Source organism: Miniopterus schreibersii (genome assembly GCF_964146895.1).
Source record: "Miniopterus schreibersii genome assembly, chromosome: 1".
Taxonomy (NCBI): domain Eukaryota; kingdom Metazoa; phylum Chordata; class Mammalia; order Chiroptera; family Miniopteridae; genus Miniopterus; species Miniopterus schreibersii.
In genome coordinates, this window is record NC_138101.1 from 172,058,655 (window position 1) to 172,085,888 (window position 27,234).

At 33.7% G+C, this 27,234-nt stretch overlaps 1 protein-coding gene across 1 annotated transcript; it reads right to left on the reverse strand.

Annotated features, from left to right (window-relative positions):
- Positions 1–270: 270 nt before the first annotated feature.
- Positions 271–26,331, reverse strand: LOC308563511 (protein SIX6OS1; the record flags this gene model as incomplete). Its single annotated transcript, XM_081150700.1, has 17 exons — positions 271–473; positions 3,714–3,771; positions 5,156–5,294; positions 7,445–7,620; positions 8,864–8,925; positions 11,642–11,700; positions 11,788–11,873; positions 16,112–16,185; positions 16,909–17,039; positions 18,550–18,641; positions 19,821–19,941; positions 21,622–21,664; positions 21,752–21,939; positions 23,753–23,842; positions 25,043–25,169; positions 26,131–26,187; positions 26,283–26,331. 17 exons carry the CDS (start codon positions 26,329–26,331, stop codon positions 271–273), a joined length of 1,755 nt encoding a protein of 584 aa, XP_081006826.1.
- Positions 26,332–27,234: the final 903 nt, after the last annotated feature.

A 27,234-nucleotide genomic window follows, 5' to 3' on the forward strand; every position in this document is an offset into this window, starting at 1 on the left:
ATGAAAGTTCTGCCTGAATATGGTTTGCAAAATCAAAACCAAAATAATGAGAGTGATAGCTAATACCACAATGAAAACAAAATTAAATTACATGGGCTTAATTTCCTTCAAAATTTAAATAATATAATCAAATAATATAATTATGATAACCCATTATTGCTTTAATCAACAAAAAAGTGGTCTTCATATTTTAATAATGTAAATTTATGCCCTAGAGGATTATAGAACCATAAAATAATTCAAGAAATTAGTAATTCAAGAATTAGTAGTTCAAAAAAAAGTAAACTGAGTTGTATTTTGTGAGGAAGATGAAAAACCTTTTACAGAAGAAGGAGGTGTTGCATTTTGATCCTGTTCAAATGAAAATGGAAAACTAAAATCATCTTTTCCAGCTCCAAATGTATGAGATGAAGAGTCTGATGGAAAAGAAAATGTAAAGCCATCTTCTCCTTCTGGTTTCCCAAATAAGTTTCCTGAAGAAAATACATACACAATATCATGCTATTCATGTTATGTAATTTGTATAACCTACTAAATTACAGTACACTGCATACAATAAATAGAATAACACTGATTCATTTATCTATTGTGCAGATAATTTAACTGTATTCCTCTTATGTGCAAAGTACTATCCTTTGTAGTATGGAAGTTACAGAGATTCAAACTTAAATGCTACTTTAAAGTAATCTGAACTCAAGCATATAAGGTAGAAGGAGGGGTAAAGACCTCAAATGGAGAGCAGAGCACAAAGGCACAAAATCAGGTATGCACAGAAAATATAAGGGTGACAGAAATCAGTTCAGCTTGTCAGGAGCACTGAGAAATAATGAGGAGTTATTAAAAGGGAATTAATGAAGGTGAGCTTGGAAAAAACTGCTGTATGTCCAACTATAGAATCTAGACTTCATTTGGTAGGTAACAGGAAGCCATTAAACATTTTCAGGCAGAGATATGGCAGGATTTGTACTTCTTTATATAAGGGTTATTCGGAAGAGAATGTGTAAAAAGGCTGGAACAGAGTGTCTAGAAATGGTAATAATAGAAAAGAGAAGAAAGCTTGGCCTTACCTAAAATCATAGCAAAGGGAATGGAGAAAGAAATGTTGGATCTAGAGACATAGCACAAGTGAAACTAATTCAACTATTATTTATGAGTAACTACAATTACTATAAATGACATTGTTCTAGGAAATTGACAGAACAGTGAAAAGGGTTCTATAGTTTTAAAAGAAATTTTAAAAATCAACTTTATGTAAAAAATAACAATTCCGAGAATTGTTATTAAGGAAAAATACTGTTTTTCATTCATCTTATTATTTAATACTATAAATATATTTTTCAATATCTTAATTATAATTTTTTTCATTAATCCTCACCTGAGGATACTTTTTCCATTGCTTTTCAGAGAGTAGAGGGACAGGGCGGGGAGAGGGAGAGAGAGAGAGAGAGAATATCCATGTGTGAGAGATTGGTTGTGTCCCAAAAGCACCCATACCGGGGGCAGGGAGCAAACCTGCAATCCAGGTACATGCCCTTCATCAGGAATCCAACCCATGACCCTTTGGTGGGAGGGCCGACACTCTAACCACTGAGCCACACTGGTCAGGGCTTAATTATAATTTTAATTGTTGTTAAACAATTTAAAAAGTACAGTAATCCAGATCTACTTGAAACAAGTCTTTTAAATTACCTATATTGTTTCACAGAAAACCAATTCAATGAGTACATTAAGCAAGACAATTTACTTTGTGCCACTTAGAAATGTCATATATGTTTAAACATCTCAGTTATTTCACCCTAAATAAATCTGAGCCAACCAGCAGTAGGGTGGGTGGGTGGGTGGGTAGGTGGATGGATGGATGGATTGATTACAGATACTTGAGTACTTCCTCTCTCCCTTTCTCACTTTATTTTTCCATTGACTTCAGTAGACAGACGTGAGACTTAACAGATTAGATATAATATAGCCACAGATGTAGAAAGAACTCGGATCTTGAATCTCCTAATGAGATTCTGTGTAAGGCAGAAGTCTAGGTGTTGTGGAGAATTCAAGGGGGAATAAAACACAGTTCCTACCCTCAAATAAACTGTGATTAGAAGAGATTTTATATATATTCATAAATAATGACAAGTGGTAGAATGTAAGAAGTATTTTTAAAAAGAGATGTTCAGAGAAGTGAAGGAGAGATCTTTTTGAAATAGAAGATTGAAGGAGAAAATAAAAGTTTTTATGGAAGAGAACTTGGTCTTGAAAAAATGGTTGAGAAAGAGACAAAGTTGAGGATACCAGGAAGAAGAAAGTGTGAGCATATTTGGTTTGCAAAGAGTTCTTCAGTCTGGCCAAAGCACAGTTACTCTTATAAGAGAAAAGTCTTAAATGTTAAGTTAGAGCTAGGCTAGAAAAGGAGGAGCACAATTTGATACTGTATGGGGAGCTACTAAATGTATTTAACTAGGGAAGTGAGATGGTCAACATCATGCATAAAGATTAATTGGACTGTGATCTTTAGGTAAGGAGAAAAAATAAAAAGACTAATTACAATGTCACTGCAATAGCCCAAATGAATGGTAGGGTAGTAAGAGTCTGAATTATGATTTCAATGAAAACAGAAAACAGAAATATTTCAGCAAGAACTGATAAAACTTGATGATTAGCTGAATGTAGTCACAGACACAGACAGAAGTTAAAATTATCACTGATGTTCTGAGTCTTGACAACTAGAACATTGGTACAGCAGAAAGAGAACAAGTTTGATTTCAGATATGCTTAGGTTTTTTTTGTTTGTTTGGCTTTGTTTAATTTTTTAAAATTTTTCAATTACAGTTGACATTCAATATTATATTAGTTTCAGGTGTTCAGCATAGTTGCTAGATATTTATATAACTTAGGAAGTGATCAACCTAGTAAGTCTTGCACCCCACCTGACACCATATATAGTTATTACAATGCTATTGACTATATTCCCTAAGCTATACTTTACATTCCTGTGACTATTCTGTAACTGCTGATTTGTACTTCTTAATCCCTTCACCTTTTTCACTCAGCCTCCCAACCCCCCTCCCATCTGGCAACCACCAGTTTGTTCTCTGTATCTATGGGTTTCTGTTTTGCTTGTTCCTTTATTTTGTTTTTTAGATTTCACATATAGGTGAAATCATATGGTATTTGTCTGATTTATTTCACTTATCAAATATATCAAATATACTGAGATGGGTTTTTCCCCCTGTTTTTTAAAAATACGTTTTTATTGATTTGAGAGAGAGAAAGAGACTGAAAAAGAGAGAAACATTGATGTGAGAGAGAAACATGATCGGTTGCCTCCCACATGCACCCCAACCAGGCATGCCCTGACTGGAAATGGAACTGGAGACCTTTTGGTGCATGGGACAATGCTCAACCAACTAAGCCACACTGGTCAGATTATACTGAGTCTTTAATGTCAACAGATATTTTAGATACAAAGAGATATTAATAACACAGTCAGAAATAAGATCAGATGGCTTCACTGGTGAGTTTTATCAAACATTTAAAGATGAATTAATGCCAATCTTTCTCAAATTCTTCCAAAAAAATCAAAGAGGAGGGAATACTCCCAAACTCATTTTATAAAGCCAGCATTACCTTGACACCAAAGCCAGAAACGGACATTACTGGAAAAGTAAGTACAGACTAATAACCCTCATGAATATAGATGCAAACTACACATCGCTTACCAACTTCTTGTTGTGATGAGAGAGGATTTAAATTTGCTGGAGAATAGTGTTCATTAAACTGAAAAATAATTTCCATTAAATATTACTCATGAAATCAGTAGAACAGTATACATAGCATTTATATTTGAATCTAAAGCCTGGTCCTTCTAATAAACATAAATAGAGCAGACAAAAGAGCAACATTCTATATAGGAAACTATCGTACTTAAAAACAGATTTATCTTCAAAACCTATCATTTACTTATATTAAAATAAGGCTTATTGATTTTATTCTGGCAATAGATAAAATATTAGTAGACGACATATGTTTTACTGAGGAAGTTCCTACTTTGGAATATTAATATAACCTAAAATTCTAACTTGCTTTATTCTGAAAGCTTTTTACAGATCAGGTTCTTGTTATTGTTTTCCCGCCTCCATGCTCAATGAAATAAGCCAGTCAGAGAAAGAAAAGTATCACATGATCTCACTTACAAGTGGAATATAGTGAACAAAATAAACTGACGAACAAAAGAGATCCAGAGACAGGGAAGCATGGAACAGACTGACAGGGGGCGGGGCGGGGAAGAGATTAACCAAAGAATTTATATGCATATATGTATAACCCACAGACACAGACAATAGTGCAGTAGACCTGGGGGTAGGGGCAGATGCGAGGTGTAGGGTGTCAAAGGGGGAAAAAAGGGGGCATTTGTAATACTTTCAGCAATAAAGATAATTTTTTTTTTTTTTAAATATATATTGATTTCAGAGAGAGGAAGGGAGAGGGAGAGAGAGAGAGAAACGTCGATGATGAGAGAGTCATCACTGATCGGCTGCCTCCTACATGCCCCACACTGGGAATGAGCCCGCAACCAAGGCCTGTGCCCAGACCGGAAGTTGAACCTCGATCTCCTGGATCCTAGGTTGATGCTCAACTGCTGAGCCATGCCTGGCCGGGCAACAATAAAGATAAATTTTTTAAAAAAGTAATAGAAAGTATGATAGCTTCATGTCACTTCAGATCAAGTTTTGCTACCCAAAGCCTGTTTTCTCTGTAAAACAAGCTTTTTAAAAAAAATTATCTTTGTAGTTGAAAATATCACAGATGTGCTATATACACACATGTAGATGAAAAGACTAACAGTTTTTACACTGAAAATATGGGAAATTTGTTTAGAATTAAACACAAACTATAAAGCCAAATTAATTTCTAAACTGCCTTTAACTGCAATTCAAAGCATTCCTAACCTGAGATGATTTTTTTATATAAATATGTCAATTTGGGCACCTGAATTTGAAAACAAAAAGATAATGGGTGAACTCTGCTATATTATCAATATTCAGAATCTTTTAAAAATGTGCCTCTACCCTAAGATAGTTTGGTACTAAACAATTAAAAGTACTTGAGGTTCCAGTGTACATTTCTTTTTTAGAAATAAAACTTTAGCTTCTTATATTACCTTATCTGATGAGATTTCTGAATCAAATATAGAAGAATCAAATAAATTCAATCCAGGTGATCTAGAAGTATAACTCATAAGAAAAGAAATCCCAGGAGATTCCTTTTGTGTTTGATCTTCAGGCACTGTGTTTCTGTTTCTGTTACAGAGAAATAAGAAATTGCCAAAATGTTAAAAATATATTATTTAATATTGCAGAGTGGTAAATACCATAAGAAATGGCATAGAGCAGTGATTTTTAACCTTTTCATCTCATGGCATATAAACTAATTACTAAAAATCTGCAGCACACCAAAAAATATATTTTTTACTGATCTGACAAAAAAGTAGGTATAATTTTTATTCATTCACACTGAACAGCTATTGTTGCTGTTGTCATTTTTTTATTTGACAATCTAAGAGAACAGAGGTCAGTGCGCCTGACTAAACAGGTAGTGTAGGTTTTAAAAATTCTTGCCACACACCAGTTGAAAATCACTAGCATAGAGGTAAGAACTGACACATTAGGGAAAGGGAGAAAGTAGCTATTGAAGTGACAAGCCTATAGAGAAAACGATGGTTTTAAGCAGAAAATAATGTTAAATAAAGCAGAATAACCAATTATGGAATGATAATAACTCCTACTAAGAATATATTGCCAGGCTCTATTCTAGGTATTTCCATCACCACTAACATGTTTTATTCCTCAAAATAACCCTATGATATACGTACTATTATTATCATTTCCATTTTATAGAAGAGGGTTTTGATGCATAGAAAGGTTAAATAATTTGCTCCAAAGAATGTAAGCACCAGAGTTGGGACTTGAATGCAGCAATGAGATTCAAAGTTGAGACACTTAACCCTGATTCTGTAGGTCTTGAAAACCAGTCACAAAATTTTAATCTTTATGAGAAGCCAATCATTACAGATTGTTGCATAAAGGAGTTAAATATAAAATGATTTGGGAAAAATAATTAGACAAGGCAGTATATAACACAGTGGTTAAAAGCATGGATTCTGGAGGCAAAACTGCCTGGGTTTGAATCTCAACACTAATGAGTTATATCATCTGTAATTCTGTTTCCTCATCTATAAAATAGGGATAACCATGTACTTATGTCTCTTAAAGTTGTTGTGAATCTTCAATGACCAATATTTATAAATTCTTAGACATAGTGCTATGAAGTGTTTGTTAAATATCATAGAAGTCTGAAGATAACTTCCATAACTACCTCCATTAATGAGTCACTTAACTTTATAGATCGGTTTTCTCATCCATAAAAAGAGGTTTTAGCATGTGATTGCTGCATCCTTTTATAGTTCTTGGATTTGATGAGTTCCACTTGAACATGCTGTGTTTGAGTCAACAGCATCACATTCATATATATAAAACTCTTACTAGCAATTTAAAGTACACTGTAGAGCCCTGGCCAGCGTGGTTAAGTTGGTTAGAGCATCATCCCATACATTGAAAGGCTGTGGGTTCCATTCTTGGTCAGGGCACATACCTAGGTTGCAGGTTTGATCCCTAGTTGGGGCGGGAGGCAGCCAACTGATGTTTCTCTTTCAAACATTGATGTTTCTCTCTTTCCCTTCTCTCTAAAAAATTGATACGCATATCCTTGGGTGAGGATTTTAAAAAATTGTTTTTAAATACAGCGGAAGAACACAGGTGAGATTCCTAATGAAGTGAAATCTGTCTGACATGTTTTAGAGAAATCTCAGGGTTCAGGGAGATAAACAAAACAAAAAGGTCAAAATGCAGCATTCTTTTCTTGGCTGTAAATTACAAATCTGTGATTCCCAAAATTAAAAAATCATTTTAGATATATTTATGCCTACTGAAGTTATTTAACAGAAAAGCAATTCTTGCTTTAGACATTACAATGTAAGGAAAAATGACTGCTGGAACATTATTCAATGATGTCTACAATCTACCACATGGGATAGTAGCTTTTTAGCTTGGCATTTAAATTTTTCCCCCATAGGTTTTTTTATCCTTTGGAAATCTTAAATATATAAACTATTGCACTAGATAAGTACTTAGGATCTATGCCATTTTCAACTAAATGTAGAAAAATGGGGTAGAGGATATATGAAACAAGCATGGCAGAATGTTAATAATTGAGTAATTGTTCAAACAGGGTTATAGGTACATAGGTTCATTATACTAGTGTCTATCTCCTTTGCATATATGAAATATTCCATAATAAACTTTTTAACGGTACTAGGCATTTTACTATTCCTATCAATTATTTATATAACTCAATACATAGATTCTTTAACTGTAATTAATTAAAATCCTACATTTCAAATGGGGGAGTTTTAGGGAACAGTAATTTCTCCAAAGATTCAGGTGTTTTCACAGCTTCAGGAGTTCTTAAAAATAAAGGAATTTCAGGAGTCTGTGGAAAATTCTCAGTCCTTTCTTCTACTTCATCATTATTATCTATTGGCTTCCCAAAATGTTCTTCATATATAACCTGAAAATTCAAAGTAACAGAAAACTATAAAAATGAATGTTATTGCATTAATAAGCTCATATACATAAAAATGTGTGAGGTGGAAAATACCGTATTAATGTATGATGTTATTTCATAGGCAAAATAAGTAAAATAAGAATAGTTGGTGAAATACCCAAATATCTCTGTCCAAAAAATGGAAAAATTTTATTTTCTTCCCAGCTCCACCTCTCCTATTCCCACCTGAAAAAGTAAATGATAACCAGGGAAAAAATGGATAGGAATGATTTTTCTTTTAAAATTTCCACATCATGCTCTGGGTCAAGAGCATGTTATCTCCTTGAAAGGGAGAAGTAATTTATTTCTAAGCCATCTTGTTCTCATTGGTTATGTTCTTTGCAGTTTTTTTCCCCCTTACAAATTCATTATACTCTCTCAGCAAAGATTGAGAGCTTGAATAACTAATTTTCCTTTACATTATTTTGTACACTAGCAATGTGATTTCTAAAATATGTTTGTTATACCAAATCCCATTACAGAAACAGTGTGGGTCACTCCACCAAAAAAATTTAAATGTGCTTTCTACCTGTATTTCTTTACAGCAAAATACTATTATGTTGTATCTCTTGTTGCTTTTTTAAGTTCTTTTTTAATTTTTAATTTTTTATTATGTATTGGTTTTGAGTGTACAGTTAGTGGTTAGACAATCATATACTTTATATAGTGTTCCCCACAATATTTCTAGCACCCCAATTGGCACCATACATAGTTACTGCAATATTATTGACTATATTTCCTATACTTTCTTTCCCATGACTATTTTGTAACTACCAATTTGTTTCTCTTGTTTTAACCTCTAGTGTGGTCAAATTTGTATATATTATCTACACATATCATCATTATAGATTTCCATAATATTCTGAAGATATTTTTATGGCTCACTGATCTTAAATTGCCTTGGTAAATTATTCAATCTTACCAAACAAAATTGTCTTATTCAGTTATGATTTAGCTTTGGTGTCAATATATAGTCAAATTATTAATGACAACTATTTCTGTATATTTTCATGTAAACTTTTTGTAGCTTAATCTAAAACTCCTCTAAGGAATAGATTCTGGAACATCATAGCTACTTGATTACTAAGCTAACAACATCTACACCTCACATAATCTTCATTATACTAAATCTGAAATAAAAATGTAAAAAGAATATTTTAAATTAGAATATTTTGCCGAGAAATTAGAAACCAAACATTTGACTTACTTGTGAAGTACATTTTGATTCTTTCAATTGTCTTACTGTCCCTTTATCTCCACACTCAGCATCTGTTATGAGAGCAAACTATTTTTTCTTTTTGCAATTTAATTATAAATAAAGCATGGTAAGACCGTATGAAATTGCCAATATTTAACTGTTTTTGATCTACAAAAGTGGCAATTTCATATAATTCAACACAATACTAAGAGAATAAAACCTATATGAACAGTTTAAAGAACGAAATTATAAAGAGAACACCCACATAACCACCATACATGTAAGAAAGAGAAAACTGTGAGTACTCTAAAAGGTCCTATATTCCTCATATCCTCCTCCTTGGAGGTAACCACTAACTATCCTGACTCCTGTAATAATCATTACCTTGATTTGCTTTATATAATTATCACCTAAGCAATATAGCTTACTTTTTCTGTTTTAAAATATTACACAATGAAATTATAAGTGCTCTTTATCTTACTTTTTTTGTTTAGTATATGCTTGTGAGGTTCATCTGTATTGTTACACATAGACAGTTACTTACTTTTACTGATATAAAGTATCCCACTGTCCAAACACAACACAATATATCTACCCATTCTACTGCAAATGGGCATTTGAGGTGTTTCTGCTTTGAAGCTATTACAAACTGATATTGTAAACATTCTTTTACATATATACTTGCATATATGCGCTTGTATTTCTCTAGGTATATACCTAGGAGTGGAATTACAAGTTATAGAGTATGTGTATCTTCCATTTTACCAGGTGTTAAACTATTTTTAAGTTTAGTTTCCAAACTATTTACCAACTTTTCTTGTGGCAACTGATCATCCTGAGCTACTCTAGGAAATAATTCAATATCACCAGACAAAATTATTAGCTCCAATTATAATTTAGGTGTGATTTCAATATATGGTCATTTATAAATGGCAGTTCCTGCCAATAGTTGAGAGTTCCTATAGCCCTACATTCTCATCAACACTTAGTATTGTCAGACTTCTGGATTTTGTGAGTCTGATGGATGTGTAATAATATCTCATTGTGGTTTTATGGTTCAGTTTCCTGATTTGCTGAGCAACTTTTCAGACGTTTACCTGCCACAAAAGTTTCTCTATTTGAAGTGCCTATTTGTGTATTTTGCACATATTTCCAATTGGATTGTCTGTCTTTTTCTTCTTGGTTTGTAGAAGTTCTTTATACATTTTTGGAAACTAGTCTTTTGACAGTTCTAAATCATCTTGCCTTCCATTCTTTTTATAGTGTTTGATGATGGCTTAGTGACCTAGCCATCCTTTTTAACTGTCTTTTGATGAATAGAAATTCTGAATCTTAATACAGCCAAATTCATCAATCTTTCTTTTATGATTGGGCTTTTTATTTCTTATTTAATAGAAATCCTTTCTTATCCTGAGTAGATGTTTTTCTACTTTATAATATGAAGGCTTTATAGTTTTGCCTCTTGCATTTAAGTCACAACTATTATTTTTACCATATATTAACTTCTTCAAAAAATATGCTTGGAAATTACTGAACAGCCTTTTTTTCTTCTAAGATAACTATATGCCTTCTTGAGTATGAAATCTCACCGTATCTGCTCAATGGCAACTAGAATTACACCAGATATATGCATTTTCCCACCTAAGTGTACTAGTGATATACTGCTTCTAGAGATTAGCCATTCCTTCCTTGTCTAACACTGTGTCAGCTTGGCATATATGGAGAATTATAAACAGGTGGAACAGATCCCCTGTGCAGATAAGATATATTTCTTTATTCCAGAAGAAAGGAGGAAGAATATCGATCTGCATGAAATAAGCATATTGTATTGGTTGAATCCTATATCGAGAGTGTGATAAATAGTATATTATATGACCATTCTGAATATGCATATATTTACAGAATTTTTATACTACCAGATTGGGCCATGTTTAAAACTTTAAAATAGAAGTCAGTAATCTACATGCTACAGACAAGAAGAAGTGAAGACTTTTATATAGCCTATGAGTGGAATAATTATTATTCATTACTGGGTTACCAAAATATGCATATATATGTATATATTAAAAATATATACATACATGTGTGTGTATATATATACACACATAGAGAGAGAATGTGTTAGTATTTTCAAGGTTGTGTCAAAATTCCAACAGCTACTTGTTTCTAAGATAATAAATTCATATATATATATCCTGTGACCTTATAATTTTATTCAAAGATAATAATCCAAGATAGTAAAAGATTTATGTAAAAGAATATAGTAGCATTATTTTAATAGCAAAAAAACTGGAAACAAAAATATTCAGATTGAGAGAATTACTAAATAGATTGTAGCATATCCATACAATGGCATATTATACAGTCATTATAAATAAACTCTACTGAATGGCATGGAAAAAGACCCTCAACAATTGTATACCAAGTGCGAAGAAAAAAATATAAAATGATATACATAGCATGCTTCAAATTTGTGGGAAAAGTGTAAAAGAACAAAACATACATATACATAGGAAAAAAGTCAAGAATATGCACTAGTATGTATAGAGTTGGTTATGTCTGGGTGGTGGTATTTTTGTATCTTTTATGTTTTTCTCTGTTTTTCAAATTTTCTACACTGAAATGTATTTGTTTTATATTTAGAGGAAAATGTACTTAAAAACCAAACAAACATGGCCAGTTAACCAAAGATGCAAACAATCCAAGTAATTTATTTGAATAGTATCAAAACCTGATATAATTTGTTAGTACCAATTCTTCGGAAAAATATAAACAGCAAATAAATACCTGTATCTCCTTTTTCAAACCACTGATTGAAATTTGACTGTTTCTGTGGGGTTAACAATCTAAAATACAATAAATATAATTTTTATGTGATTTGGTAAGTTGACAAATTACTTCAGAAATTAAAGCATTTTATTTTTAAAAGTTACCTGAACTGCATAAAATTATGTGCGCTTTTAACAGCCGTAACATGTGAACACTTTGAGTGGGCATTCACAGCAGAGTCATTAGATACCTGAAGAAAAGAAATTAAGCATTAGAATTGGATACACAAAACAATAAAAATTTTTGGCTTGCTATGGCTACTCAGAGCTCTCCAAGAGCACTGTCACCCTCACCATCACCATCATTATCATTATTATCAACAATTACAAACTTTAACTAAAACCACTATATATGAAACATTAAATAAAAACTGGGAAACAAAAAAGATTTAACTCTCAAGCAATTTGATGTTTTTGACAAGTATAATAACTGTGCTTGGTAGTATTTCTACATTTACAGTAAACCTTTTAATATTTTATCCCTTATTCATGGCTAACCAAGTAAATTTATCATTTTCTCAATTGATTACCTGATTTCTACATCTCTCTATCCTCTATAACCTCTTAAACTGAACTCAGGAAAGTAAACTGGCAGGTTAAAAGATTAAAACCTGAGACTCTTTTTTACATATGTATGAAAGAGTTAATATTTCATTTTTAACTTTAAATGTTAATAATATCTAAACCACTGCTTTACTAATGTTTGTATTGTGTTTCAAGTCTTTAATTCTTGAGTTACTCATTTTAAAGAGTCCCTAATTTTTCTTATTTGACCAAAGATGAAAATAACTTAATAGAAAAGTTTATCCCATTTATTTTTGTTATAACAGCCACTGCTCTTAATTTTGTTATCTTGTTGTGCTTTCAGATCACAGAAAAATACCTTGTCCTTTAAGGAACATCTGTCCTTTAAAGAACAAGTGTTCTTTTGATGTATGTTTTATATAATATACATGTTTGTATGTCTCCTAGTACAAGTATTTTAAGTATTTGTTTACACTAGATGACAAGTAACATTGCTGAGTATGTGCATTTTTACTTTCAATTAGTACTGTGAATCAGTCCTCCAAAGTAGTCCTACCAAATTATACTCCCACTATCACTGACCTCACTAGACATTAGCAATTTTGATATCTGAAAACTGATAGGTGAAACCAGGTATCTTCATTGGTTTAATCTGCATTTCCCTGTACTCCTAAGGTCAGCATCTTGTTATGTTTAGTGACCCTTTGTCTTTCCTTTTCTGTAAAATACCTTATCTTTGACCCATTTTAATTTTTATTAATTTTTAAGAATTATGTATTTCTTTATGTATTATACATTCTGGATACCAATCTCCTGTCCATTCCATCACTGTCTTTTAATTTTGTTAGTATCTTTTGTCATATAGAAGTTTTTTATTTTAATGTAGTCCACTAATAAGTTTGTCTTTTCTTGTTCCAGAGTTATAATTATTGCATTTTGATAACACTGTAAAGTGTTTTGGGATGATGAAAATGTTCTGCAATGAGACAGTGATGATGGTTACACTACCTTGTGAATATACTAAAAACCACTGAATCATATTATGTGAATTTTAAATGTGAATTATCTCAACAAGTGTAAAAAAATAAACATTTTGATATCTGGTAGTATGGAGTCTCCCTAACATTATTTTTTAAAAATCTCCTATTTTAAATTTTTTTACCTCTGCAATCATTTATTAATGTTACATACTGATAGGTTTTTCTAATGCTAAACCATCATAACATTCCTTAAGAAAAGTAAAGATTGCTACTTTTTAGAATTGGTTTAGATATCCTTTGTTATATTAATTGGTCAATTTTGGTGACTACCACAAAAGAAAATTTAACTGAATTCTGTGTATGTTAGATACAAGGTTTGTTAATTGTGTTATCCAGATCTTCTACATCCTTACTCACCTTTTTATCTTACTTGATTTTTTCCTGTGGCAGAAACTGCTTGTTTTCTATCCTATTCAAAATCTACTTTCCCTTTGTGTTCTGATTTTTAAAAAAGCCAAAACAAAACCACCTATATTTGTCAACCTTTCCCCAGATAGAGGTAACCATATGACTAAGTTCTGGCCAATGAAACATTATTATAAATTGTTTAAAAGAGCTCCTAGGATGGATCTGTAAAAATGGGGCTGAGCCCTGGCAGGGAAGCTAAGTTGATTGGAGTGTCATCCTGATACTCCAAGGTTGCGGGTTCGTTCCCGTCAGGGCACATACAGAAATCAACCAATGAATTCATAAATAAGTGGAAAAACAAATCAATGTTTCTCTCTCCGTCCATTCTCTCTCTCAAATCAACTAAAAAATTGTTTTTTAAATGGGGCTGAATCAGCTAGCCTCTCTCCCCTTCTTTTCTGCCTAGAAGGCAGATATAATGGCAAATCTGAAATGGTTAGCTTCTGATGATGATGTGACCTTGAAGCAAAAGCTTAGCATTTAAGGATAGCAGGAAAAGAAGGCATACATGTAACCTAAGAAATAATGAAATTGTGGAGATGGTGCTATGAGCCATGATAAGTGAATCTGAGTCAATTTATAATCTCATGGCAGGCAAGAGAAAAATAAATGTTTATCTTATTTAACGTTATGTCATGGTTTGGTTATACATTGTTTCACATGTAGCCAAACAACCCCTAAACTCAGAGTCAGCAATTTTTTTTGATAGAGCTATCCTGTTTTAACTGTAGATTCAATTGTTTCTTTGAAATTCTTTCGGTTTTTGCTTTACATATTTTGAAGGTATAATTTGGTGCTTCATGGTTTTGACTTCTTGGTGAATTATTCTTTTTAAAAATATGGAATATATTTATCTTTACTAATGTTTTTTTTTTAAATCTTGAGCTCTTATATAGCACTGTTACATCTGGTTTTGTTTTGTTTGCATTTGCCTGATATATATTTTCCACCCTTTTATTTTCAGCCTTCACTTGTCAAGTTGTTTCAGGTATTGTTTTAATAGTATATAGCTGTATTTTGTTTATACATTCCATAGTATTTTTCTTATTACTGATTTGTTCAGAGCTATTTTTGTCACCTTATTTGTTTTCTATTTGAAATACTTTCTAGCTGTTTTATTTTTCCCCCATGCTGCCTTCTATTGGACTAATTTTTGTTTCATCTTTTTTTCTACTGTTTTAAAACGTACACATTCCATTTCTTTACTGTTAGTTACCCTTAAATGTTTAACATATGCATAAATTTACATTTTTTTCCAACCATACACAGAGTTCATTAGTATTTGTATCTTCTCCTTACCTCCATCCCCAAATAAAAGAACTTGAGTAAACTTGTTTCCCTTCATCCCATATCGGTATCATCGAGAATTTTAGTACCAGATTTTTAAGCAAATAATTCATATATATTTAGAATTAATAAGTTTCACTAATTACTTTGGTCATTACTACCCCTTTATCTGTTTGTACTAATTATGAGTTAATGGAAAACAATTATACTTTTCATTGAGAATTCCCCTCTGGACTGTTTTCAAAGAATGAAGGAAGAGAGATGTGCCACACCAGCAGATAGCTTTCTGGGTGGTATGCTCCTTGTTCTTCATGCAAATCAAGAACCACCCAGAGTACCATCTCTCCCTAACCCAAGCTCTTATACTCACTGCTTCCACCTGGAGACAGTCATCCCATTGCTGATGCCCGGCCAAAGGCAGAAGGATTATGAGATGAACAGATGTTAGCTAAACTAACAGCCACTAAAGTAAACCAATCAACTGCCCTATTCATTGCTTTCAGGCCCATAACCTCTATAAGAGTATTCTATGCAAATCCTGGGCCACAATTTCCCTCTTCAATCCAATCCTGTTTTCCTTCTTCAGAAATGTCTCATTTTTTGGTCTACTGGGTACAGGGCTTGGTATTTCTAAATATCTTTCCTATTATTTTTAGAAGTACATGAGAAGGCTACAGTATATGCTCAGGCTGCCCTGTTGAATCTCTCTCAAGTTTTTTAGACCCTGAGGTTATACTAATGGCTGGTTTAATACATTTATCTCTCTCTCTCTCTCTCTCTCTCTCTCTCTCTCTCTCACACACACACACACACACACACACACACAGCATGTCCTAAATGCACTATCTCATATAATGCAAGCATTTATTTATTTTTATCCTCACCTGAGGATATTTTTCCACTGCTCTTAAGAGAGAGTGGAAGGGAGGGAGGGAGGGAGGGAGGGAGGGAGGGAGGAGGGAGGGGAAGAGGAAGAGAGAAAGAGAGGGTGAGAAACATCGATGTGAGAGAGACACACTGATTCGCTGCCTCCCACAAGTGCCCCAACTGACGGGGGTTGGGCCTGCAACCGAGGTACGTGCCCTTGGTTGGAATAGAACCACTGAGCCAAACAGACTACGGCAATGCAAGCAAGTATTTAATTTATACTATTAGAAAGAAATACCTACCTGTACATTGTTTTCTTTTTGTTTGGAGTCAACATTGGCAAGCTTTGACTGATTCGCAGAACTGTCTTCTTTATCTAGGTTATTAGGTTGTACAACTTTAATCAATTCCAGAGAAAGACTGAAATATCATACTCAACACTTAACCTAACATTGTCATTTAAAAAATCAAGTCACATGAATATGTAATTTAAATTAAAATACAGAATTATGAAATTGTTACAAAAATCTTAATTCCTCACTATGTAATAGTTGTTACAGTAACTATGACTGTAAAATGAAAACCAGCTGGCAAAACTACATCTTTATAATGGGGAACCAAAGACAGAGTGGTGATATTAATGACCAGGGGACAAAAATAGCCAATGTACTTAATCTAATACAATGTAGTTAATCTAATCTGAACATCTATTGAAAGAATCATGATTCAAATATCTTAGTGACTAAGTCACAAATATCATTAACACAAGTTGGCTACCCACCTTTAATCACATATCTCAGTAACACAACCTCTCAAATGAAAAATATCTAATTATTCATTCTCTTCTAATAAGCCATGCAACCAGACAGGACCCTTTTTTTTAATGTAATATAAAAAAGATTTCTCTTTCAAAGAGAAAAAAGTATAAAAGGCATGTCTTGTTTGCTCTCAGAAAAAATCAAAGTGGTACGTTCCCGCGTCAATAGTTGTCTAGCACTCTGTTTTTGGTTACGACAAATGAGAACTAAAATTGCTTCTATTTCTTCTTCTAGGTGTTTGCAAAGAAAACTAAGTTTTCGAAAATAAACAGATACTGTACCTATAACTCTTGGTTCTGAAGATAGAATATTTATTGGTCTGACTAATTTCTGAGATTCATTTGGAAGAAATAATTGACTTTTCTGAGAGGTTTTATTCAATATAAGTACATGTTCATCTTTTTGAAAAATTCTAAAGAGAAGAGTGAATTACATAAAATATTAGTGAAGAAAGAAATTAACATATATTGACGAAAGGAGACTTGAATTTGGGTGGTGAACACACAACACAATATACAGATGATGTTTATAGAACCGTACACCTGAAACCTATATAATTTTATTAACCAACGTCATCCCAATAAATTCAATAAAATTAACATATACTAAAGCCAGAAGAGACATTTAAATATTACATAGTTAAAGCTCCATATTTCACAGATAAAACTAAGTTCCAGAGAATTTAACATCTACCCAATATTATTAAATTACTTACTAGTGTCACGGCTAAAACACACCTTTCCTGATTAAGTCGTGTTCTTCTCAGTATATCACACTCTCATTTTTAAAACATTATAATTTTAAAAGACTTTTTAAACATGTCAAAAATATTTTAAACTAAAACTTTATAAATAGCATGCCTTAGATTTTGAAATACTTCAAAATTAAAAAGATTTAGAAATAAATCAACTAGCATGAATATAGAAACCATTAAAGCAACATTATGATCATAAATAAGTCTAAGTTTTTTACTGGGAGAATAATTTCACTGAATTTTCCCTAAGTTAAAGAAATAATTTTAATTATTGATGGTTAATTTAAATAATTACATTACTTGATAACTATCAAAATCTATATTAAGTAAAAATCACTAGTTATATAAGTTCCTCTACACACAGAGAATTTTTATATTAAAAATTTGTCAGTAAGGTGAAATTCTGTACATTTATTATTTTTCTAACCAATTGGGTTACAAAATTAAAGACACATTACCATGAATGTGAGACGTGGGAGTAGGGGAAAATTAACTTGGGAGAGGAGTGCGTAGAAAAATCAGGATAAGAGCAATGGAGCCTGAGGAGAGGAACTTAAGAAGAAGAAAAAAAGGTACAGGGAGATGAAAAAAATAGAAAGTTTATCAGAAATAGCAATAGTAATATATCTGTTTTTTCATCACACAGTAACAGACAAAATCAATCTTTTTTTTTAAATGCCTCCACCACTGATGTCTATTTTATCATCATTAGGATGAATGACAAGGAGACATATGATGCCACAATGCAGTAGCATTTTGGCTCATCATTTTCTGTGGCAGAGGAAGAACTGGTCAAGCTGGTGACAGGATGATACAAAGGTAAGTACATTGCTGCCCCCACCATTGTTCCTATTAGTGAATCATCATGGAAAACTGGATAAAATATACAACCGACAGGCGACGGAACAGTGAGTATGATGCTGCTACCCTATTTCTCTCTACAATTATCCTTGGCAGTACTAAATAACAAGCAAATTTAAAAATTAGTCCATAATATTTAAAAGTATAAATTAATATTCTTCATAAGAAATGAATTGAAAATAGCCTGCACAAAAATATGTATATAGATACTATGTAAATATTAGTGGATTGGGATAGAATATAGAATAAAATTGCTAGATGCAGAATATCTGTTCACATAAAATCCCATTTTAAAGTTTACCTATACCTTTCTTTCAATTCTTTCCTTTTTTCTATATTTTTAGCTTTTTCTTCCAGAGTTTCTGAGAGATTCTTGGTTTCATAAAGTCTTGCAATCTGCTAAAAAGAGAAATGATAAAGCAAAACAAAATAATTACTCGCAAAGTATTAAGGAACATGCTTTATCTTAATAAATATAATTTTTTCTATATAATCACAAGACTTATCTTTTTGGTAATATTAGCTACTGTTTAGTGAAAGGTGCTAAAACAAAGTAAAATTAACAATAAATCCTGCTCCTTTAACTTATCCTTACAACTCCATTAGCAAACCTAGATTTCAATGAATTTCCACCTTATTTTTTTTATTTATTGTCGACACTATTACATCTGTAATAGTGTCACCTTCTTTTTTAAAAAAGATAGTCATAAGCAGAATAGACACAGATTCCCCACATAGAGACCTAATTACCATATACTTTAAAGAAAGCCAAATGGCATTACTGTTATCTGGAACCTCATATCTACGAATGATAAATATACCATCTTTAACAGAATTTTCAGAAAATTTAGAAAATTAGCTATTAAATTTTTCTCAAAATCTGAAAAATTTTGGATTTTGATGAGTTCTCATACCTATCAATAGAAGCCACATTTCAATAATGGCACTAAAAATGTATTCAAGAGCCCTGGCCAGTGTGGTTCAGTTGGTAGGAGCATCGTCCTGTGCACCCAAAGGTGGCAGATTCAATTCCCAGTCAGGCCACAATACCCAGGTTTTGGGTTCAACCCCCCAATCGGCATTTCGCTCTCACATCAACGTTTCACTCTCTCTCTCTCCCTCCCTTCCTCTCTCTAAAATCAATTTAAAAATATATTCAAAAAAATATCATGCACCATCAGTCTTAAAGGCTAAACTAGTTCTAGCCTAGCTCTATAAAGATTAGTCATACATTTTCAAGATTAAGTTCTTTAAATCATTTACTGTCTTCTTGTCTTTTTTGAGAACACTTATGGCTCTTTTAACGCCTTTAAATTCCCGTTATTAAGCTATATCTTGTTCTTTCATCATTTTCTTCCTTAGCCCATAAAGAAAGTTAAACTAGTCCCCCAAATACAGAGTTAAATATACTCAATATCTACATTTTTGGCTCCAAAGGCAATCTGAGGCAAACAAATTATCATAAGCCTTTGTCCATATTTAGGCTCTTTAGAAACAGCTCTTCTAAGGCCATCAAGTAATATACCATTACACTTATACATTAATATATATATTAGAAACACATAACAAAATATATACCTGGTTTAAATAATTAATTTCTATTTTCACTTCATCTACTTCTTTCTTCAATTCACATGAAATTTTGGAAAAATTGTTGACATGTCTAAGAATATCCTGTGTTTTACATCTCAAATTAACACTTATATGTTAAGGAACTATGTTATGCATACAAACTTTACATTTATAATATATGTACTATATCAGAAATAATTAATGTAACATTATTTATATATATGTTCCACATGAGCAATAACCAATATTAACAACCGTACAGAATAATATAAACATCTGTCAAACTGACAAAGATAATTGTTTGTTATATTTTGAGCTTAAAAATAACATTTCATCCAAAACACTTAAGATTTTTTCTTTCACTTAAATATTTTTACAGTGTGGTTTCGTGCTTTTGTTTTTTAGCCAAGTTATCATGTCATTTGGCATGACTAATTAAAAAAAGCCAATTCAGGTTCAAATCTAACTTCTTGCGTTTCCACTATTTATTTTTTCCAAAGTCAACATTAAAAATCCACCCTTTTCTTGCTCTGTAAGGTTCATTAGTGTACCCTGCAGATCTCAAAAGAAAGCCAGATCTTCTATCTGGACTTTCTGCTTGAACTGAATTTATACCCAATTTCAAGTAGAGAATTTCTTAGCTGTTAATAGACATCATGCATGGTTATTAGCTACTACAATTTCCTAAGTTGCTCTACAATCCATTTAGGAGAATTTAAAAATAAATAGGATACTAAACAAGAATTCCAGAGAAAATTTGTCAGACCTTTTCTATTCTGCATTAAAATATGACTTATATGCTAGAACATAAAATTTCAGATGAACATTATTTATAATGCTATGCTGTTATCAAAAGTATCAATTTAACTTTTTAGATATAGACATTTAAATCCTCTTCCTACCTCTAGCACAGCTTCTTGTTTGCCATGCATTCATACATATCCCATCCTACATCCAACTCCCTAAACCCCTGCTGTACGTTCTGTATCTACCAACCTCTGCCCCTTCCCACTGAGAAGCTAAGACATAAATGGGCAGCAAAGCAAATGAACTAAGAACAGAATAAGCTAAAACACAAACATGGAGAGAGCAAGCAGCAAAGGAGTAAAAAGATAACTGAGGATGAAGCAGAATAAAGAAAGGGAGAATGCTGGGATAAAGAAGACAGTATGAACAGTGGAGTTATAATCTGACAGAAAGCATGTGAAGGATTGTGGAGGTTGGAAGAGGATTAAAGTTCCAAGTTCATCACCAGGAAAGATCTTGACAAACAAATGAGATTTAGACCAATGAAGAATTACTTAAGCATCTAATACAATGCCACTGTATCAGAATTACTTGCTTACACGTATGTCGCCTCTACTAAAAGCTCCTTGCAAAGAAAGCTTTTGTATAGTCTTTAGTATTGCCTGGCACAAGGCAGGTACCCAATGAATTTCTACAGATGAGTGAATAATTGTGACTCACCTCCTTACCACCTTCCATCCTAACAAGTAATAACCAATTAATTTAATTGGAATTATTTCTTTGGTAAGACAGAGCAAGATGACTTTTTCATTGGTTTGGTTGCTAAGATATGCCACTTAAACTATATACATATACCACTTTATTCTCATTAAAACTGCATGCTTCTGATCACATGCACATATATGAAAACTAATCCCAGATGACTTATAAACTCTAAAATTTTTTAATTAAACAAAGAACAAATCCATGTGATTCTCACCAGAGAAACACAATAACAATTAAAATACAGAAATAATACTTATCTAATAAAAATTCTAAGTAGAAATACTATTGTGGATACATATGTAATGTCCATTTAGTAAGTGATGGAAAGGGAGCAGGCACTGAAAAAGAAAGTCATATATTAGATTGTTATTAATTATAAAGATGCCACTATTAAAATAAACAATATATAATAAAAATGTTAATACCTAGAAATTCCATAAAAATAGTTTCATTCATTTTTAGTTGTTCAGTACATGCCAACACCCTGTTTTGAATTTCTTCATGTTCTCTTTTCTTCTCATAATATTCACGTGAAAGGGGTGATTCTGAGTATTTTAGTTGGTATTGCTTCAAAACATCTTTATACTGACATACATAACCTTGGTACATTTTTCTGTTAAAATTTTAAAAAATGATGTCATTATTATGAGTATATTTTAAAACTTTCTAAATATCACTTGTCAAAGTCTACTAAATGAAGCATAAAAGGCAAGTGGAATATCTACTTATCCCTGCTTCCCTCAACGCTGTTTGCCCTTCAGATTTTCCTTATCTCCATCACTCTTTCCAACTCGCACTTCTTCACTACCTGAGTTATTCACTCTTCAATGTAACATCCACTCCCACCGTTCCGATGAAACGACCCTCCCTGAGGTCACCAATGACTGAACTTGTCCCACTTAGTGATCTCTTTTTAGCTCTCTTCCCAAAGACACTGCAGAGCCTGGTTCTCTTTTTTTTTTAATGTTTTACTGGTGCTTTTTTTTTTAGAGGAAGGGAAAGGGGGAGAAACATTGATGCAAGAGTGAACATTGATAGGCTGCCTCCTGCACGCCCACACCAGGGGATCGGGCCCCACACCGGGGGACTGAGCCCCACACTGGGGGATTGAGCCGGAAACCCGGCTTGTGCCCTGACCAGAACTGAACTGCCAACCTTTTGGTGCACAGGACAATGCCCAAACTACTGAGCCACACCAGCCAGGGCAGAACCTGGTTCTTTTGATCACTTCTTTCTTAATCCTCACCTGAGGATTTTCTTTCCATTGATTTTTAGAGAGAGTGAAAGGGGGAGGAGAGAAACATTGATGTGAGAGAGACATATTGATTGGTTGCCTCCAGTATGAGTCCCAACTCGGGCCAGGTAGTGAACCTGCAACTGAGGCTCGTGTCCTTGACCAGGAATGGAACCTGAAGCCCTTTGGTCTTCAGGTCAAAGTTCTAACCACTGAACCAAAGGAGCCAGGGCCACTTCCTGAATTTCTATCCCCCCTAAGTTAAGTCTCTTTCTCCCCAATTTAGCTACTTCTCTCCTGGTATACATTTTATTGTTTTCTGAGTGGTTGTTTTTTTCCCCAGTTCCTTTGTTTCCCTGTCTCTTGCTGTCTTCCTTTGTGACTTATTTTTTGAAGTAGTATGCTTTAATTCCTTTCTTTGTCTCCTACTATAGGATTTTTTGTGTGTGGATACTACCATGAACATCTTACAGCTATAACACTGCTTTAAGTTGATAACAACTCACCATTAACTGCATACAAAAACTACACTTTTACTTCCCCTCCCACATTTTATGCTATTTATGTCATATTTTACATCTTTTTATACTGTGCATCCATTAACAAATTATTATAGTTATTTTAAACATATTTTAAAACTTTTTGGCAATTGATGTTAATTGTTTCTTCACTTTATGCCATTCCAACGTATGAAAGGTTTCAGAAGAATGCTCTACTCTTGGGTAGCGGGGGAAACCTATACTCCAAATTTTTCATAAGCTAAATCTACAGCTAACTATTCCCCCAGATGTTTGCCTCTAACAATTCAGTCATAATTGAAGCACCATTAATTGAAGTACTCTGCTATAGTAATTGCTACTGATAATTTCTAAAGACATACCTAAACAAATCCAGGGAAAACAGAGCTATATAACAAATAGGTAGGCCTCCAGTGGCACCCCAGGAGTCCAAAACACTGGCTTTACTTGGCCAGAGGAAAGGGGGGAACGAGGGCTGGGTGGAGATGAGCAAAGGGGGTAAAATGAGGGGCATCTGTAATAGTGTAAACAATAAAGTTAAAAAATAAAAAACAAAAAACAAAAAAACCACCCCAGGGTACAAAATTTCTACATTTTTCAATTCATATTTTTACAAAGCATATCCTATTAATACTTATGGAATTTATAAACTTAAATTAATATATGTGGTGTACTTGTCTTTTTCAATTGTTTCCTGATAAACAGTAAATCGGTCCTTCATATAGTCTTCATGTTTATGAAAAACATCACATGTTGGCTTCCAGCTATGGAAAAAAATATAATTAACATCTCAGAATGATAAACAAATTGTAAGAGAGAAAGAAAATGAATGTAACCACTTAAAAATAAATCTTTTCCTTCCTGGGGAAAACTAGCTTCCATCAAGAAAAATATTCCCATCTCCCATCACCACCACTGCCACCCTTCATTGCAATCATACATATGCTCAATTATTATAATTTGTTAATTTTTGTATAAAACCTGTTTTGGAACCATGACTAGGGAAGCAGTAACTGTAACATGGCTGGACTGTGTGTTGCTATGGCATTTCTAGAATATACTCTGTAACACTGCAACATCAGGCTTTCTTTCTCATCATACTTCTAAGATCTTGCCTAAGAAATTCTTTTGGAGTAAGCATTCACAGAGCTAGGATAAGGGCTAACGAGAGGCTTTTTTCTCCTTTGAAACTAAAAGTCAGGTTGTTACACCCTCCTGAACTAAGAAAAAACTAGGCTAAAATGAATTATAAAATCAGATGGTAAGAACAAAATATTCCTCTTATACATTTTTTTTAGAATTCTCATCCGAAGATATTTTTTCCATTGATTTTAGAGTGGAAGGGGGGAGGAGATGGGGAGAGGGGGAAGAGAGAGAAACACCGACATGAGAGAGACACATCAATTGTTTGCCTCTTGCACGCGCCCAGACTGGGGCTGGAGATCAAACCTGCAACTCAGGTACGTGCCCTTGACCATGAATCAAACCCGGGACCCTTCAGTGTGAGGCCGCTGCTCTAACCAGTGAGCAACACGGGCCAGGATGACTTCTTTTTTTCTTTTGAACTTCCTGTGATCCCTTCTTACAAGGCAATTTAAGACTTAATTCATCACTGTGCTGATATAAAATACTATTTTAAAACAGCAGCTTCTATAAACTCAGAAACCTTGATAGAAGAATCTAGTGAAAGCCCAGCCAGGCATGGCTCAGTGGTTGAGCATCGACCTAGGATCCAGGAGATCATGGTTCGATTCTGGTCCCGGCACATGCCTGGGTTATGGGCTCAATCCCCAGTTGGGGGTGTACAGGAGGCAGCCGATCAATGACTCTCTCATCATTGATGTTTCTATCTCCCTCTCCCTTCCTCTCTCTGAAATCAATATATATTTTTAAAAAAACAAGCAAAAAACCCCAAGAAGAATCTAGCGACAATTACTGAAAGTTCTTTTCTTTCAAATACTCACTTACTACAGTTGTCTTTTATTTCCTTACTATGTTTACAGTAATAACCAATTTCCTCATCTGTTGTATTTATCGTTTCCTGTATCTTACAAATAGTTGCCTTATTTTGTTTAATATCTTCAAAGCTTTCTGAAAAAGAAAAAAATTTTTTAAGGTAGAAATCATAAATTAAACAAATACAGTAGAAAAAAAGGGTTTGGCAACTTACTTAAAAATAAGACAGCCAGAGAATGGAGAGAAAATGAGGCTTGAAATGGGAAGGGCCCTATATTGAAAGCACAGAACCAGAGCCAGGCTTGCTCCTAGACCTTAAAGCTAAGGATTTGTGTTTGGGATTGAAGAGAAAGATAAGCATTCCTTTATCGTGAGAGGGTTAGAGTAAGTGATATCTAAGATCAATGGCATCTTATGATGCCATGAGTTCATGTAAATATTTACTCATATACAGTACTAACATGTTTTATTTTCAACAAAAGTGAAATTTCTATTCATCAATTCCATATCAATTGTTAAATGTACCTTCAACTCCCTTCTTTTTACTAGTGACTAAAACAAGATAAAAATATAGTTTCTTAAAAAATTAAATTCTTAATAACCTGTATTTTTTTGTTACAGAAAAGATAACCAAATTCTACCTTTTCAGAACTATTAAGAAACTAATGGTTCTATTTTCTTTTGATAGTTTTTTCTGTAGAATCTTAAAATACTATATTTATGTAAGTTGCTTGCCAGTTCACTCTTAATATTCTCAGTATTATTTCTGAAAAATATGGCATCCATCAATCCTGGTCTCTGACTCACTCAAATATTTGAAATAACCACCTGTGTTATTTGAGAAAAATAACATTATTTTCAACTGCACTTAGTAAAAGGGTCATTTCAGCTTAAAGCAAAATTCTTCAACACAAATTAAATACTGAATACATAATTTTATTACTGAAAATCTGTAGTTAGGATAAACAGTTCATTATTAGGCACCAAACAGAACTGGCACCAACTATAAGTTACCCTAAGCAAGGCAATTGCTATTTCCTTATATGCCATAAAAATATTAAAAACGAAGACATTTTTATCATGCAAAACTACTTACTATTAATTCGTTGAATCATATCTTCTTTAGTACTTATATCTTGCTCATACTGAAAAACTAAAAGAACTCTTTTGTGACTTCACTTCATTGTTAAAATAGCAAATGATACTACAAAGAGTTAACGCGTTTCTTTATTTTTATTTTATACCTACCAAATTCTAGCAAAAGTCTGTCCAAACTGACAAACAGGCTGTCATTCATCTTGGGTACTGTTTTAAAAAAAATTTTTATAAGGAAGGATTTTCTGAGGTCATATGCAAAACTACATATTCAGTAACAACTTTATTGACAGCATTATTACAGAAAAATGTGGATGGAGCAAGAACGGACGGGGAGAGACGCATTCAGCTCAGTACTGGGCACAGACCTAGCAGGCACTTGAATCAATACTTGTTGAACGCGGTTGCATGGCCAACTTCTGCGGGAGCCTTCCCAAGGCTCACATGTGCTCGTCTTTGAATATTCCACAGACACCCGGAATTCTCAAAAGGATAGGCCCTACAAAATACAGATCCCTGAATATGCCCTTTCTCGGCGTGTGTCCTACTAAGAGTAGCAAGTTCGCTTAAAAAAAAAAAAAAAAAGTCCTTCACCAACCTACAGGAACAGTGCGCTTAAGAATTTACGACCAAGAATCCAAAAAGTGGAGGTTTTCACAGGACAGCCCAGTCGCTTTACAAAATTCGCCCGAGGCGGCTTCCTTCGTCTCAGCGCTTCCCCAGATTCCAGGAGGAGCTCTGAGGCGGAAGTTCGCTCGAGGGCTACCCTGGCGCACTCGCGGCCTCCTCCCTCGCTGCCTTTCACCGAGGCCGCCCCCGCACGCCACCCGCCCAGCCGCGGGCGGCCACCGCTTCAGGTCCCGCTGTGGCACAGCACGGCCACGCGCGCCTGGAAGCCTCTCGAACGTTCTCAGGAGACAGGGCCCGCCCGTCCCCCAACCCCCTCAGAGCCTCCGGCCAGGGAATAACCGCCACACACAGCAACCTGTCCCATCCACCTCAATGGCTCCCATCCACCTCAATGGCTCTCATCCTCCTCAATGGCTCCCATCCACCTCAACGGCTCCCATCCACCTCAATGGCTCCCATCCACCTCAATGGCTCC